The 17079-nt window shown below is 41.9% G+C and overlaps 1 protein-coding gene across 1 annotated transcript in view; it reads right to left on the bottom strand.

Annotated features, from left to right (window-relative positions):
- CNTN3 (contactin 3) overlaps positions 1-17079 on the bottom strand; it is a 104342-nt gene that overhangs the window by 28319 nt on the left and 58944 nt on the right. The window contains exons 4-8 of the mRNA XM_066557785.1: positions 14424-14627; positions 12514-12616; positions 11374-11558; positions 2737-2873; positions 666-795 (exon numbers count right to left, since the gene is read on the bottom strand). Of these exons, the coding sequence (XP_066413882.1) occupies positions 666-795; positions 2737-2873; positions 11374-11558; positions 12514-12616; positions 14424-14627 (759 nt within the window). The remainder of the gene's footprint in view (positions 1-665; positions 796-2736; positions 2874-11373; positions 11559-12513; positions 12617-14423; positions 14628-17079) is intronic.

Genomic DNA, 17079 nt, shown 5'->3' with positions numbered 1-17079 from the left:
ATTCTGGGTGAACTTCTCATGGATTCAGAGTTTTGAGAAGCCTCGCGGCCTCTCCCTGTGCAACACTGAACTTGGAAAGGAAATCCAGTGTTTGAGGAGAGCGAGGCTGAAGGAGCCCCGGGTGCTCATCCACACCACAAAGGGAATAACAACCTGTGTCCCCAGAACTCAGCTACAGCTTAGTCTGGACTGTGCTGCAGGGGGAAATGCAGGGGTGTGTCAGTCCCAGCTGTGCTCCCCCAAACCAAAGCTGTGACTATCCCGGGCACAGGCTGGGGCTGGCTCCGTGTCCCTGCTTGTCCCTGGCTCCTCCAGGGCTGCACCCAGAGGTTTTTAACCCCGGGGTGTCCCTGAGCCCCCCACAGGAGTGAGAGCAGCTGATGGAGCCAGCAGCACCTCCAGAGCACACCAGGGGTTTTAATCCCATCCCTGCTCTTCCCCTCGTGAATAATTTATCCTGTTCTGCTTTAAAGGAATGATTGGCCTGAAAATGCTCTGGCAGCAGATGACTCAACTCCTCAGCTCTGCGGATAAAGACATCAGGTTGACAAAAACATTTTATTTCAGTGACAGCAGCTGAGTGAGTTAAATCTGAGGTGCAATCTGAGGGGGTGTGGAAAGGGATAATGAGGTTTGTGTTTTAGTGGAAAAAAGGAACATCTTACCTACAACCCTGAGCTCTGCACTCGAAGAGATGACACCATGCTTATTTTCAGCTATGCACTGGTATCTGCCAGAATCTGTCAGATTTAGATTTGATATTGTAAGTGCACCATTTTCAATTTGGATCCTTCCCTGAATATTAAGAAAAATATCTTTATTGATGATATATTTCCTGTGAAAAATTTAAAATAAGTAAGGAATAGAAATAGGACAGCATAAATACAATGAACAGGTTAAATGCAAAAGCATAATCATGAGAACAGTTCTAAAAGAAGTGACAGGACTGCAGCATGGTACAGCAATGGTGATCAGATATGGAGATTGATGCAGTGCATGAGGTAATTCTTCTAATTTGCCCACTTGCACTGAGGTCTGGCAATCTCAAACGCCCTTTTATTTCTCCAGAAATACTGACAGAACCCTACCAGCCCCCTCAGACAGACCAGAGTATCCAAACTGTGCAGATGGCACTGGCATTTCACACTATTTAGGAGATTTCACATGTGCCACTCGCTAATGAGCTCCCTCTAACGCTGCAGAAAAGATTCCAGCAGCCATTAAACCAAAGGCACAAACTGAAGTGCTTGGAGCCAGCTCAGCTTCTCAAGTACCTGGGACTCCTCACCTTGCTTATTTTGGGAAGCTCAATTCCAGCAGAATTGGCTGATCTGAGTGGCAGAACTGGTGACAAAGGAACCAGGGAGAAAAGACAAAACCAAAGGAGCAGCAGCCTTGGGGGAAACCAGAGACACAGAATGCACAAAGCCCCAAACTGCCTGCCCAGAAGTGTTTTCTTAGGGCTGCTTTTTGCATCCGGCCCAAGCACAGGGTGACTCCAGGACAGCTCAGCTCCTTCCCTGGCAGTCCTGAGTGCAAGGGGCTCAGACAGACAGACAGACAGACAACAAGCCCAAAGGGGGAAAAGCTGAGTGCCCATGTCCTGATCTCCTCTGCAGCACCCCAAGCTGCTGCTCTTAGGGAAGATTTGCTCCTGAGTGGAGCAAGTTTGTGAAGGAGACCCAGCAGGAGCAGAGGACACCTGAACCCTGCAGACACAGAACTCCTCCGGTCCTGCCAGGGCTGGCTCCCAAAGAGCTCCCTCCCTCCAAAAGGCTGCACAGCAACACTCCAGACTGCAGAAACAGGAGACTGAATGATCCCAAGGTATTTTTGTACTTTCTGAGGTAAAAGGAGCCCATTGCCTCAGTGACTCTGTATGACACAGCAGCAGTGCTCTTAAATCAGCCAGAGGAGGTTTTGTGCTCCCTCATTTAACCTGTCCACAAAACACCACCACTCCTTTTAGCCAGCAGGGATGTAAGAAATGCTTTCCAGTGCTCTGCTCATTTTTCAGAACCACCCAGTGAATTCACCTGAGCAGGCCCTTTCTCCCCCAAAATTCAGTGCTGAGCACAAGGCACTGGCCAAGGGTTCATATTCCTGATGCCTGGAGTTCATATTCCTGATAACCTGAAAGGGGCTGCTTTCCAAAACAGTGAGACTTAAAATCAGTAAATAAGGGGTATCAGATCCTGTTCTGCATTTCTGACCTTTCCCCTTCTAAGTTCAACCTCTCTTCCCTGTTACCAAATGAATTAATTTCAATTAATTTACTGTGGCAACTGCATTAAAGCAAATATCTACGTTATGTTGCTGTTTGTATTCCATTCTTTGCAACAAGTGGTGGTAAGCCCTTGAATCTTCAGGAGTTTTGTCAAGAAGATGGAAAGTATTTTCTTACTACCTTTAATGAAATGCCAGCTGCAAATACAGTAAAATAATTCAAGCTCTCCATCCCTTATTTACAGTTCTTTATTTATAATATTATTAAACTTCCTTCTCCAGTCATTCCTTTCATGTTTCTTTCTGTGGTTCTATTGGTTTTCAATCTGCTTTTAGCTGGAATATTTCTGTACAGCATCATTTGTCTTTGCAGCTATTGAGGCTTCATCAGGATGCTCTCAAAAAACACAAACCCTGTACCAAAACTTCTCTCGGCTGATACCAGGAAACTCTGGATGGATGGATATTGCTCATTTCACTCAGCAGCACTTTTCCCCAACAGAATGTTACCTCTATTGCCAGCTGCTCTCCATTCCTCAGCCACCTGTAGGAGGGTTTGGGCTTCCCACTGGCTCTGCAGTCCCAGTACAAGGTGTCCTCCACAGCAACTTCCACATCCTCTATGGGCTGCACCCAGTGAGGCTTTGCTGCAGGTAGAACACACAACAAACACCCCGTGAGGCTTTGCTGCAGGTAGAACACACAACAAACACCCAGTGAGGCTTTGCTGCAGGTAGAACACACAACAAACACCCCGTGAGGCTTTGCTGCAGGTAGAACACACAACAAACACCCAGTGAGGCTTTGCTGCAGGTAGAACACACAACAAACACCCCGTGAGGCTTTGCTGCAGGTAGAACACACAACAAACACCCAGTGAGGCTTTGCTGCAGGTAGAACACACAACAAACACCCCGTGAGGCTTTGCTGCAGGTAGAACACACAACAAACACCCCGTGAGGCTTTGCTGCAGGTAGAACACACAACAAATACCCCATGAGGCTTTGCTGCAGGTAGAACACACAACAAACACCCAGTGAGGCTTTGCTGCAGGTAGAACACACAACAAACACCCCGTGAGGCTTTGCTGCAGGTAGAACACACAACAAACACCCAGTGAGGCTTTGCTGCAGGTAGAACACACAACAAACACCCCGTGAGGCTTTGCTGCAGGTAGAACACACAACAAACACCCCGTGAGGCTTTGCTGCAGGTAGAACACACAACAAACACCCTGCAGACACAAGTTACTGCTCCAGGTCACAACCAGAGGGTTCATGGGCACAGAACTCATCCATTTTCTGCACAGGCTCATCTGTGCCAACAGAGCTTCCCACTGGTTCTGCTCCGAGCCCCCTGATGAAATAAATCACTTATTATTCCTCTTATGCATTTTTATTATGAGCACTAAGCCAGAAAAAAACTGAGAGTACAGATCACTGAAGCTGGACTGGTGAAACCAATATTAAAATCACAAATGATTAAACAACATCATTCTGCAATTGAGGCAAATGTAAGAGAAAGGCATTAATGGCAAGACTGAAATTAAATAAGTGATGTGGCTAAATCATCAAATTAATGCTGAAGAGAATCCTTTAAGTCTTAAAAAAAATAATGGTATGTCAGCCTTAGAGCTAAATACCATTTAAATTGCTTTCTAATGCAAGGCAGCACTTAACTGGATGAAAACATGGATGTATGAGATTGTTTTTGAAAGTAGAAGTCCTGGCACAGAATTTGGGTAATGCAAACCAGCAGAATAAAGTCCATAAAAATCACTATTTTTTTAAGCCAGAATTTAAAGCAATAATACTAGACATCCTTCAGAATTACCCAAAATGCAGTTAAAATTGTAAAGATATTTAAAACATCCATTACAGCTTTCACAGGAAGTAGAAAGCTCACTTGGCAAATAAACATCAGTGCATGAAAGACAACAGTAATTTATTTTTATTCCTTTAGTGCTGTTTCACACATCGGTTCAATACTATCTTATAATAATTTCTGAATTTTCTTCGAATTTATTTAATTTACTAGAAGGTTTATCATCTCAGCCTATCCTACTTCTCCAAGAAAAGATAAATTCTGGACATGGGCTATGGAAAAAAAAAACAGATGAAAGAGCAGGATGAAACTTGGCTGCAAACATCTAGCTAGAATTTTCCAGAGTCAATTTGCTTCTCTTAAATCAGTAATTCAGGAAAATCTCCTACCACCCTCATGTGAGAACAGGAGGGAGAAAACAAGTCCCTGGTGATGCAGGAAAACATTGTTTACTACATGAGTTCAGGAAGGACAGATTAATTCCCATTGAGCTTCTCACTACAATGGAGCTCAGCAGCAGTTAACTCAGGCCAGGGAAATGAAAGATTTGCCCGTGGGCACAGCTGAGAGCTGGACAGCACCAGCCCAGCCAGGCCCGGATCAGGGCTGGCACTAATTCCATTTTAGAAGATTCCTCATTTCCCAGCATGGAAATTTCCTCTCAATCCCAGGCTCTGCAATGCAGTGAAAAGACCTCAACAGGACCATGAACAGCACCAGGCTTTTATGATAATGATCTATTTGTGATTTATCTATCTCTATTTAGGGTTAACTGCTTACAGAAGAACTTCCTAAATTGTATTCACTGAGGTTTGAACTACCAATAAATACTATACAATATACTACTGTGCTATATTAGTAAAGAATATTAGTATATAGTAGTATATTGTATAGCATTTGATAAATACTATATCTGTATAGTATTATATACATACATATAAATATATATATAGTATTTATCATATATAGATATAGTAAATAATACTATATATATATTTATAAATACTATGATAAATACTATATATATATTTATAATATATATAAATATATTATAAATACTATACTATACAATATTTGCTGACAGCGAAACCCTCTGAATATTACTTTTTTTCACATCCCCATGAGGATTAAAACCTTTCACCAGCTGGGGGATAATTTATTTTTTGCACCCTCTTTATCAAGGTCAGCTGCCAAAGACAGGATGACCTGATCTTTGTGTCACACGGATGCACAATTTCACTGGTATTAACTGGGGTTAAATCTCCACAGTCCATGTTACAACACTGGACATCAAGCCTGCCCTTGCTTCATCCCTCATTGTCACTGGGAGGATTTGCCCCACATGTGTCAAGGGAATGGAAGCTCAGGGCTCCATGTAATGAGCACTTTGCACACCTGAACATTTATGCATCATTCAGCAGTGCTTGAATTACTGATGGATCCATACATCTGGAATATTTAACATCTGCTGCCCACCTCCACTTGGAAGCAGGTTAAATAGAAACTATTTTCAAGTCAAAAGATCTTGGATTCAATTCTACCACTTAAAAAAATCATTGTCTACCTAATCTTGTTTTAGGACTGTGTGTCAGGCAGTCTCCATGGGAGGGTTTTCCAAGTTCCCACACACCACAGTAAAGCAGAAATGCACAGAGCAGCTTCTCAAGGCACAGGGTGAGAAATTCCTGCTGCTTCTCTGTGCTGATGGAGACTCCAGTGATTTCCTGGAGGAAGGCCCTTTTTTCTCTTCCAATTCCTGATGGAGGAGCAGAGCAGGAAGAAAAGCACCATTTTCAATCTGTCTTTAGAAAGAGAACGATTCCACCAACCAGCTCAAAATTGAAAAGGCAGCTCAAGAGGGGCAATTCCAGCTGGGAATACTCTGACTCCTGGCCAGGATAAAGGTGCTTCATGTGCAGAAAGAAAGTCAGGTATCAGCAGCTCTGACACTGCTCTGACACCCTCCCAAAACAGCAGCAGGGCTTGCCAAGCCCAGCTCTGCCCCTTTTTGTTGAGCTCTGCCTGAGGACACCTGAAGGACTCTGAATAAAGAGCTTTATTTCTCTCAAGGTTTAGCAGATTTTACTGCCCTAAAGATCTGATTCCACCATCACTGCCACATCTGTGCTCCTGAAGGAAGACTTGCCAACAAAGCCTCATTTTCTCCTGGGATCTGTGAATTATGTGTGGGCTAACCACGCACAGTGCATCACAACACGTATTTTTATGTATTATTTCCTTCAGAGTGAGAGAATCCAACAAAAATCTGGTTTTAATTCTGTAGGGATGGAGTGAAGGGAAGGAATCTCCTGGAGCTACTGCAGAGTTATTGTGAAACCTGGATTTTCCTGAGGAGAGGAGTCACTCCTTCCTAAAGCAAGGAATAGGCAGGCAGCACATCCTTGCTGAAATTTAGAAAGAAACAGACATTGTCCTGTAAGCTGAGAGGCTGGAAGTTAATTTTAAAGGAGTTCACAGTGCAGGGTATGAGGCTGTGACAGGAATCTGTATTTTGGGATGATATTAAGAATTCTTGGGAACTTGCTGTGCAATCTTCATGAAAGATTCATCTGGAGCTCCCCCAGGACGAGATGCTTGTAGGTAAAGTGATTTTCTGAAGCAGGTTAGCCGTCAGCTCCATGGCCAGTCACTTGGAAAAGCACCAGCCTGGATTTTGCTTCACTTGTTTTAGCCTAAAATATTCCTTGCAGTGCTCGTGGTCCCAGAGGCAAGGAGAGAACAAGTGTGTAACTTCATAAAAAGCATCCCAGGGAGAGGCCTCTCATCTCTTCTGGTGGTTGTGATGACCCAGCCAGTTAAGCCTGCAGGAAACAACTGTTGCTCCATTACACTCCAGGCCTTCCCTGTAGGCCAAAAGGGAAGGAAGAACCATTTTTTCAGGTTTTACAAAATCCTTTGCGATGTCCTGGGGGTTGATGTGAAGGAAGAACGACTGTAGGGATGCTTTTGGAGGAAGAAGTGTGACACTTTCCAGAAGCTGGGCTGGGATTTGTGAATTATTTGTGGGCTAACCGTGCACAGTGCATCACAACATGTATTTTTATGTACTCCCTCCTTCAGAGTGAGAGAATCCGACAAAAACCTGGTTTTAATTCTGCAGGAATGGAGTGAAGGGAAGGCAGAACCTGAGGGCCATGACTCCTGCAGGGAGCCAAAGCCCCTGGGGAGCTCCTCCAGGAGAGGGATTCACACAAAATGTTCCTTCTCACACTGGCACTCTGGCACTTCCACTAGGAAAGCTGGGCTGGAACTCTCTGAAACACCTCTGGGGAGCTCAGCAGTTGGGCAGGGAAATCAAGAGCAGGAAGAACTTCCCAGAGCACAAGAGGGGAAGTTGTGAAGCAAATGGGGGGGGGGAAAAACCCACCCCAAAAATGTAACCTGTACTTTTCCTGTCTCAAAGTCAGGCTCTGACACTCCCACTGATGCCTGCAGCAGGGATGAACTCTTATTTCACCTCAAAACCCCAAGGATTTCAAGCACAAATCACTTTTGTTCTGCTGAAACAGCTGGGCCTGGAGAAGCAGCTGACACATCCCTGAAAATGTCCATTTTTTGGCTCCCATTGGAAAATAAGAATGCCCTCGAGCAACAGATAATTCCAAATCACTGGGAAAAGCTTTAGTATGTAAAAGAAGAAAAACTATTTTTCTGGGCAGCAAGGAAATTATATTATTAGACAGCATTAACAATTAAATTCCAGGCGATCAAACTGAGCAACTCATTGATATTATTCAGTCAATTGTAACCTTGCTGTTGATGTTTTGAAGACATGCCAAGCACAAGACTGTCAGAAAAAACCTTTAAACAGAGATATTCTTCCACATACACAACTAACAGCTTCAGTTTAGTTTTCCTGATAGATTATTTAAAAAAATCCCAAAATATACCAGTATTTTTTAATACACCTAAAAAAAATATGTAGATTCTACTTATTCCTAGGGGATTTTGTCTTTGTTACCACAGACCAGCACTGCAGAGCAAAAGGAGAACAGCAGCAGAATTTCTTTCTCCCTGTCAAACATTTTACCTTGGTACTGCCAAGCAGGACTGCTGGGTACATCAGCATGGGCTAATTAAGACTATATTTCCTTCAATTATACCTTAAATTAATTGCTTTACATATCTTCACCGTGCTTCATGTTTAATAGCATCCTAAAAGACAAAACTACAATTGTTTCATCTCCTCTCATTCTTCTCTGCCATGAAACACCTCTGTGGATTCTTTTTTTTTTCCCCTGTTATCTCTTTATGGGAAGCCAAAAGCGATGACAAACGAACAGGCTAATAAAGGGAAAGCAAATTATTTAAATCTTCAGGTTCTACATTCAATCAAAGTTGGATAATCTTCTCCTATTTTTAGCACAATCTGAGCTCTCCTGAGTAGAAAACTGGCATTTAACAAGTGTTGGAACTGTAAAAAAGGACAAAAAACTGAACATTTGATGTCAGGCTTTTCTTGATAAAATCCTTCAGGAGAGAAAAGGAAGATTAATAGTCTGTGAGTATTGTAATGAACCCAGAATATCTGGTTTAGAATATCTATTTTAATTATCAACTCCAGCTATGGGTGGAGAGCTATATTTAAAGCACATCATAATTATAATAAAACAGACTCATTTCATTTTTTCAGGAGTTACAGATGTGACAGATTTATAGGAATTCTTGGGAAAGTGACTATGGACAGGAGTGAAGTTGTTCAAGGGCTTTGTGGCTTCAAGGCTGTAATTCATTGCTGGATGAAAAAGGAAGGCTTTTAACCAAACTATTTATGAACTGGAAAACCTGATTTTCAGATTTCAAACTTTGCAGTTTCAGCTCATAAAACAAATCAGAATAGGAGTGTTTCACTTTGTACCAGAGCAATGAATGTTTCAAGCTCTGGTTTAGGACCAGCTTTATGTTACATTTCAAAGAATTCTCGAAGTTTGCAAAGAAAGAAAAACCTATTTTTCAGGCACATGAACGATTTTTATCGATATTTTTCTGCCTAAAGATTTCTTTTTCATATTATTTTACCACAACAACTTGCAAAACATTAACCCCAATCGTCCTCATAGTGATTTTTCTGGGGTCAGGCAGAAATGTGCCTTGTTCTGCCCAGAGGAAAATGAATGCTGTCACTATTGAAATAAAAAGACATTTGTACCTTTGTAATGTTTATATTTTTCTATGTTTGATAAGCAGACATGCCTTAAACTTCTAAATGTTCTAACAGCAGCCACCATTCCCTAAAAACAGCAGATTTGTGGATTTTTGACAGCATTGGCACTTTCTGGCAGATGGGTGATTTTTTACTCTATGCCTTCAGTTTATTGCATTAGTTTCCCCCAAATCCTCATCTGCTTTTAGAACAACTTCCTTAAATATTGATTTTTTCATTGTAAGGCTGAGTGGGATGTGGTTAGATTTCTTCACCAGCCAGATTTCTGGGCTTTGGCACCAGATGAGGTGGCAACCCATCAGAAGACATTATCTTCAGTTATAAAACTTCCAATTATCAAGAGAAGCTATAAATGCTCTTTTCCCAAATCCAGGCCTGTTGGAATTCTAACTGCAACAACAAAGCAAGCACCAAAATAAGAAAGATTACTTAAATCTATTTAATTCTGCAGAATGGGTTCCATGAAGCAGAACAAATGAAATGAAACAGTTGGAGTGCCATTACTGCCATTACAGCTCTCATTATTCTTCTTAAGATAAACATCCATATCAGGGATGGCCCTAACACGGGCAGCCACTCCTACTGGAATATGAGGGTTCAAATCTCTGTCCAGGTTTGCACTGAAAAGGTTCACAATGATTCCACTGTTACAGAACTGCAGCTCAGTTGCTTTTGCTCATTAGCAACATCCTTTATTTCAGCTCCGTGGCCTTTTAATGAGCAAAGAAGAATTTGGGCAGCAGGGCAGGAACCCCAGGAATGACACTGCTGGAATTACAAGGACTGATGGAACAAATCCACTCTATTTTATATCTAATTTTTCTATCTATTTTTTATCTCCTCTAATTTACATCTAATTTACAGTGATGTATCTCACAACTGCCCCCATTTGACACTGCCATAGGAATGTTGAGGCAAAATGATGTACAAAGCCCAACTCTGGAACTCTCAAGCAAAAAATAAGGTCACTTAATCAAAACTTTTAAATTTTATTTAAAAATAAAATGCACAGTGCCAAGTTTGGCATGGCAGAGGACACTGGCAGGTGAAGCAGCTTGGATTTGCTGCCCTAAGTCAATCACAGGATTTCTCAAAAAGTCATAATTACAATCAGCGCGTGGAAAATTTGTGCTGCTTCAAGTCCCCTGCCCAACCTGCCCTAGAACATTTCCAATAACGGGGCCTTCATTCAGTGTGAAGATTAATTTGGAAATTGGCAAGGAGAGAAATTTTCCTTCCGCCTTGTAAAATCCATTGTGCCATAAAGCAAAATCTTCAAGGACCAAAATCTACCAGCCAGCTGCTCCGCATGGAGAGGCAGTGAAGCACTTGCTCCCAGCTGCAGAGGAGCTGTGCTCTGTGCCTTTATCCAACTCAAAACCCATCTCCTTGCTCAAATATTCCTCCATGAGGGAAACATTCCAAGGCAGAGTCAGAATCACTGTTTAAATTGCCGTTGAAGTAAAGAAAATTATATTTGCTGAGATCTGGCTTTAACAAAAATTGTCAATTACCACTTTGTTGCAAATCACTCTGGCTTTACACCACCACCAGTGTGCTTTGCTGATACTCATTTCACTCTATAGCCTCAAATGCACAAGAGACTGCTTTTTTTCCAGCTATAAAATTTCATATTATTTCATTTCCTATACTGGATTATATCCTCCCATTTATTTACTCATTTTAAAATAAAATTGGCTGTTTTGAAAGCACAGGATTGAGAACACCCATCCGTAATCTTTTCACAAAGCAAGACAAAATTTGTACTTCTCATAAATAGGAGGCCTAAATGATCCCCCCAAATAAATCCAATTGACTGAAAATTGAAGGTTTCTCCAATGGACCAAGAAGAAATGTTCTTAAAAAAAAAAAAAAAAAAGTCTTTCCATCAGAGAAAAAGCCAAGCACAAGCAGACTGTGCTTTACTCTCAGCAATCCTTGTGAGCTTTTAAGCCATTTCTTAGAGACCTGACCAAGAAACTGCTGCAGAAATTCTCATTTTCTGGAAGCACTTAAAATGCCATGGACTTTTCAAACCCAAATGCCCACTGCAGAAAGTGGAAATTCCAGAGTACCCCAGAGCAGTTTGTGTTTTGTGAGTAAAGAAAGGAGGGACAGACAGACCAGAAGTTTCCTACCATAGTAAGTGAGACGTCCTCTTGCAATGTTTTTGCCCCTGGAGTTTTCAGTAATGCATTCATAGAGCCCTGCATCCTCCTGCTGGAAATTAGGGATTTCAATCATGCCATTGGATTTCCTCAGCTTTATTTTACTTGGAAATGGCAGCCCGTCAGTTCTTCTCCAGTTAATCTGAGGCACGGGGCTAAAGAGAGAGTAATGAGATTTTAAACAGTTTTGCTTAAAGTCCTTGATTGTCATAATGAGATACTTAAAGCAAACTAAATTCAGCAGTGGCTTGCAGGCTGTGTTAAATGCAGTAACCACACTGTACATGACAGATGGTCAGACACTCAGGCACCTGATTTGCATTCCCTGCTGATTCCTACGCTGCATTTGTGGTCCCAAATTTGTCAGGAATAACTCTGTGAATGCCCAATAATTGCAACATTTCTTGTAAATCAGCACTGGCCTCCCCAGAGGACGGGTGAGATTTACCAGTGGTTTCCACAGAGGAAGAATCCAGGCAAGTCTTTTGGAATTGCCATCCTCCAGCAGCCTTTAATTCTCTGATTTGCAAACTTTCTCTCCCCTCTGCAGGGAGCCAAAGCAACAGTGTGTGATCAAGTTATCAATCTGACATGGGCACCTGACAAACTGCCTGCAAACAAACCCCACACTGGTAAATAAATACATTTACAGAAACACAAATGCATTCTCAAGATTGTCTGTGAAAGAGAAAAGTATCAGCTGCGAGTGAAGCATCATTCAGAGGAGAAATGCATTTCAATCTTTATTTTGGCCATAAAGAAAGAACAATATTATGAAAGCATCAAGTACATTTAAGGGGAAAATTCAGACAACATTCTCACAGGCTTCAGCACCATTTCCTTGCACAAAGAAAAGAGGCTTAGCTCAAAGGTCATATGCAAAACCACAGAGAATCTTCTCAAGTTAATTTGAAATGAAATGTGAATTCCTGTGCTGCCAACATACACATCTTAATTCTAAACAAAATCAAAATAAACCACAGGAGTCTTTGCCCTCTCATTTCAAGGCAGGAGCTGTGATGACCAAAATCAGGGAAACACCAGAGCCCCACAGCTCTTGTGCAGGTGAACCCCAAGGTGCTTCAAGTTTCAGTGAAGATGAGCACTTACTTTCCCAGTGCAAAGCACTCCAGCTTCACAGTGGAGCCTTTGGCTGCTGCCAGGGTCTCAGGGAACTGAACTTCGATTTTAGGCTCGTATTCCCCCATCACACCTGTGTGAGACAATTGAGAAGGTCAAATTTTCAAGGTGATTTTTCGAAGGGTTTTCTTTCCCTCTCTTGCAATTCAAGATTATTTCTCTGACTATCTGCTTATAAAGGGAAGCACAGTGATATCAGGGACAGAGTTAGGATGCAACAGAGTTTATCTTAGGAGAAAGTTTGGACTGTGGGAATTGAAAAAATAGAAACTTGCACAGACACTGAAGGGTTTGATCTGCAGCCCTGGGAGATGCTTGGATTGATGCAAAAATAAAATACACAGACATTAAGCAGAAAAATAATATAGTTAGGCTTCTATAGTTGTAGGTGAGACTTAAAGTGAGAAACTGTACTGATAAAATGGTGAAGGGTTTATAATCTAAGGGTGGGGTTGTATGGAATAAACTGAGAGTTTAGAAGTTATGAAAGAAGCATATGTGTAATAGTAGCCCATTGGATAAAAGTACCCACAGTGCAGCAGAAGTAAGTAAAGGTGATAGATCAGAAAAGGAAAATAAACCCTATGGCAACTGCTTATTGGTTTAGAAAGTTCTGTATTGCCTTGTAACAAAGAACTTTTGACTACTTTGAGCTATGGCTGAGTTCTTGCTCCTCTAAAACCTCTCAGCCTCTGAGACTGATGTTTATCTGAGCAATAAATCATTCTTAGCCCCACAGTGGTCCCATCCCTTCATGACAAAGGTGACAATGACAGGACAACACGGGAGAATTGATGCTGCAAGAGCCAAGAACTCTGGGAAGTGAGTGATGCCGGGACGCTCCCAGGCTCCAGGTGGTTCCCTGTTGCCCTGTTCTTTTAAAATTCTTCCAAGCCTTCTGATGTTCACATTTTTGTAATGGAGTGTAAATAATGATTGTTTTGCATTCCTTTCTGGAGGAGGACAAAACTCATGGACTGTCCCTACAGGACACGAAACAACACAAGCACACACCACTATTCTCACGGTGAAGAAAAGGAAAGTTTAGTTTCTGACTCCAACATTTATAGATTTCCAAAAGTGACAGTGGATTGGAGGATGACAGTGCCACCTCTCCAATGACACTGGACAAACCAACAGTCCATCAAATTTCTCCTTCTCCATAAAAGAATGCAAAACAATGAGTTATTTACAGAAAGTGTGTGTGAAAGTTCATTACAAGAATGTAAACATCAGAAGGCTTAGAAAAACTTAAAAAAATCAGGGTGACAATGGACGACTGGTTTGACCAGTGTGGTTGGAGAGGTGGCAATTTCATCCTCCAACCCACGGTCACTTTTGGAACTCTATAAATATGGAGGTCCAGAAATAAATGCCCTTTTTTGCCTCGGACATCTGCTCATTCCACGTTGTAGCCATGATATTTTCTGAAAAATCCTTTCCTCAGGATTTTTCCTCCTGAGAAGCTGAGAGGCCTCAGAAACAAAATGTAACCAATGGTTATCTGCTGCTGTGGGATGCAACAGGTGGATCTGGGATTGGTCTCATGTGGTTGTTTCTAATTAATGGCCAATCACACTCAGCTGGCTCGGATGGAGAGTCCGAGCCACAAGCTTTTGTTATCATTCCTTCCTTTTCTATTCTTAGCCAGCCTTCTGACGAAATCCTTTCTCCTATTCTTTTTAGTATAGTTTTAATATAATATATATCATAAAATAACAAATCAAGCCTTCTGAAACACGGAGTCAGATCCTCATCCCATCCCTCACGCTGGGACCCCTGTGAGCACGGTCACGCCGCGTGTCCCTGGCACCGCGTGTCCCTGGCACCGCGTGTCCCTGGCACCGCGTGTCCCTGGCACCGCGTGTCCCGTTCCGTACCGTCCGTGCGCAGCACCAGCGGCGTGGGAGAGCCCAGCACGGGGCTCCTGCTGGCCCTGCTGGTCACCACACAGCTGTAGTTGCCCACGTCCGAGGGCTCCACCTTGGCTATGTACAGGTGTCCTGTCTCCTGGGACACGAAGCGCCGGCTGTCCTCCTGCACGAACGAGGGGTACTCGTTGAAGATCCAGGCAAACGACAGGTCTGGGTGGGGAAAAACGACACAAACAGAGGTGTTTGGTAGGATTTTTCCACTTTTTTTTTTTTTTTCTTCAAAGAGCACTTCATTGCTGTATTTGACAGCACTGATGTGGCATTCACATTCTCTGAAAAATCCCTTCGCGCAGGGGTTTTCTTCTGGGAAGCTGAGAAGCCTCAGAGAAAAAGGAAAACAATTCTTATCTCATTTGCTTCTCCTGGGTTTCGCTTCTTTGGAATGTGTTTGGAGACTGTTTACCCACAGGTGGTTGTTTCACTGGATTCTGGTGTGAATTATTTTGACTCTTTGGCCAATCAGGGCCAAGCTGTGTTGGAAATAGCCATGAGTTTCCATTATTATCCTTTTAGCATTCAGTCAGTATCCTTTCTGTATTCTTTAGTTTAATTTAGTACAGTATTCTTTAATATATTCTATTATCATAAAATAATCAATTAGCTTTCTGAGAACATGGAGTCAGATTCATCATTCCTTCCTGCCACAGGGATCCCTGCAAATACAACACACTGCATTATTTACAGTACTGTACTGTGTAACAAAGAGCCAACGACTGAGAAAAATACATTTTAAAAAGTACCAGAAACTAGCAAAACCCCCATTTTTTTCACCATCTTTGGGGTGGAGAAAAACACACAAGCAAAGGGGTTTGATAGGATTTTTCCACCTTTTTTTTCTTCAAAGACTACTTTATTGCTGTATTTGACAGCACTGCATTATTTACAGTACTGTACTGTGTAACAAAGAGCCAACGACTGAGAAAAAGACATTTTAAAAAGTACCAGAAACTAGCAAAACCCCCATTTTTTTTTCACCATCTCCTTCAGCATAAGAAAAAAAAAAGGCAAAAGAAATCCAGAATATTAGCAGGTCTGTTTAAAATCTCCTTAATCTCCTTCTTTTCTCTCTTTTTTTTTTTTTTTTTTGAAATTTAATATGCACGGAAATAGGAGCAGACAGCAAAAACGAGAGCAAACTTTGCTAAAATGGAAAGATTATTCATTCAGTAGCTACTTAACTGCTCAGCCAGATGATTAGCAGGTAGAAACAGGACAGCAGTATCCACGTGATAAGGATGTCAGAAGAAGCCTAAATTCCCAGTAGGGCTCATCACACAGCAGAACTATTTTTTTCCATACAAAAAATCCATAAAAACTCCATTAAAAACATTTCTGTGCGATGTGGCGAAGTAGCCCTCCCTACCACTCATTATGATTATTTGAAAGGGAAAAAAACAAACCCACACCTCGAAAGAGAAACGAAGAGATTTGGCAAAAAATCCACTGAATTTGTTTTGTTTCCTGAGCATCGCTCTGAGCCTTGTGTGGCCAATTTTAATTGGCAAAAGCCCCTTCCTGCGCCAGGCCACGTGTTTGTCTCATTCATTTCCTACAGGATCAAAGGAAAATAAATTTTTAATGGTGTTCTAGGCAAGGAATAATTTCTTTCACCCACGTGGCACTTATACAAAGATTACAGCTTCTGGAAGTGCTAATTAGCAATGATTACAGCTTGATTGACCTCTCTTGTGTTGCAGTGTCTGCAGCATTGGCACTGCCCCCACGAAATGGAGATCAGCCCTTCCTGCACAGCTTTAATTTGAGGGTGCACAAATTTGGGTGCACCATGAAATGAAAAGGTGACACAGCCTGAGCCCTCAACCCCTCCCCAGGCTGCCAAAGCCAACAGGACGATTTAACACAAGGTAAGACTGTGCAGGTGAAAAAAACCACTCAATAAATGAAATTATTAAGGTATTTATAGGCTGCCTAATGCAAAAAAGGCATCAAATGAAATGGCTGATCATTAACCTGCATTTAATTTTCTTCTGTCAATATTTAAACCTCTTCCATTATGATAATTTCGCAGCAGTGGCCTGTGCCAACCATTAAGAGGCTCAGGAGTTAAACTTCTGTCACATTTAGAAATATTAGAAATAAATATAAATAAATTAATAAATAATAAATAAATAGGACAAATAAATAAATAAGTGTTAGATATAAATAAATAAATATTAAAAATATTTTTTGCCAAAACCAGAACCATAAGGAGGAAAAGACCTGCAAGAGCATCACCCCTGTGGACCTGCAGCATCTCCTCAGGATCACCAGTGGTTTTCACCACAATTCCTTCCTCCAGAACTCAGAGGTGCAATTAATTTAAGGAAAGGAAGGCAGTAAGGATTTGTCAGGAAACAATGGGGGAATTAGTGCAGTGGGAAGCATTAAATTATTTCAATAATAAAGAAAAGAAGAGAGCACACCTGAGGAGTTTGAAGGGCGCTACGTGGTCTGAGGGAGAAAGGAATGTGGGGTCTTTCTAAATGGGAAAGGCAGAAAATAGAGGAGAATCCTTTCTGCAGAAGAGGCGGGTGGACACAATGATCTCAGGGCTGAGGGAGGGACTGCACATCAAGTTAGGGACCAAAAAAACCCAATTTTC

The sequence above is a fragment of the Molothrus aeneus genome, chromosome 12 (assembly GCF_037042795.1).
Source record: "Molothrus aeneus isolate 106 chromosome 12, BPBGC_Maene_1.0, whole genome shotgun sequence".
Taxonomy (NCBI): Eukaryota; Metazoa; Chordata; class Aves; order Passeriformes; family Icteridae; genus Molothrus; species Molothrus aeneus.
Note: the sequence above shows the minus strand (reverse complement) of the source record. Positions and strands in the feature narration are given on the sequence as shown.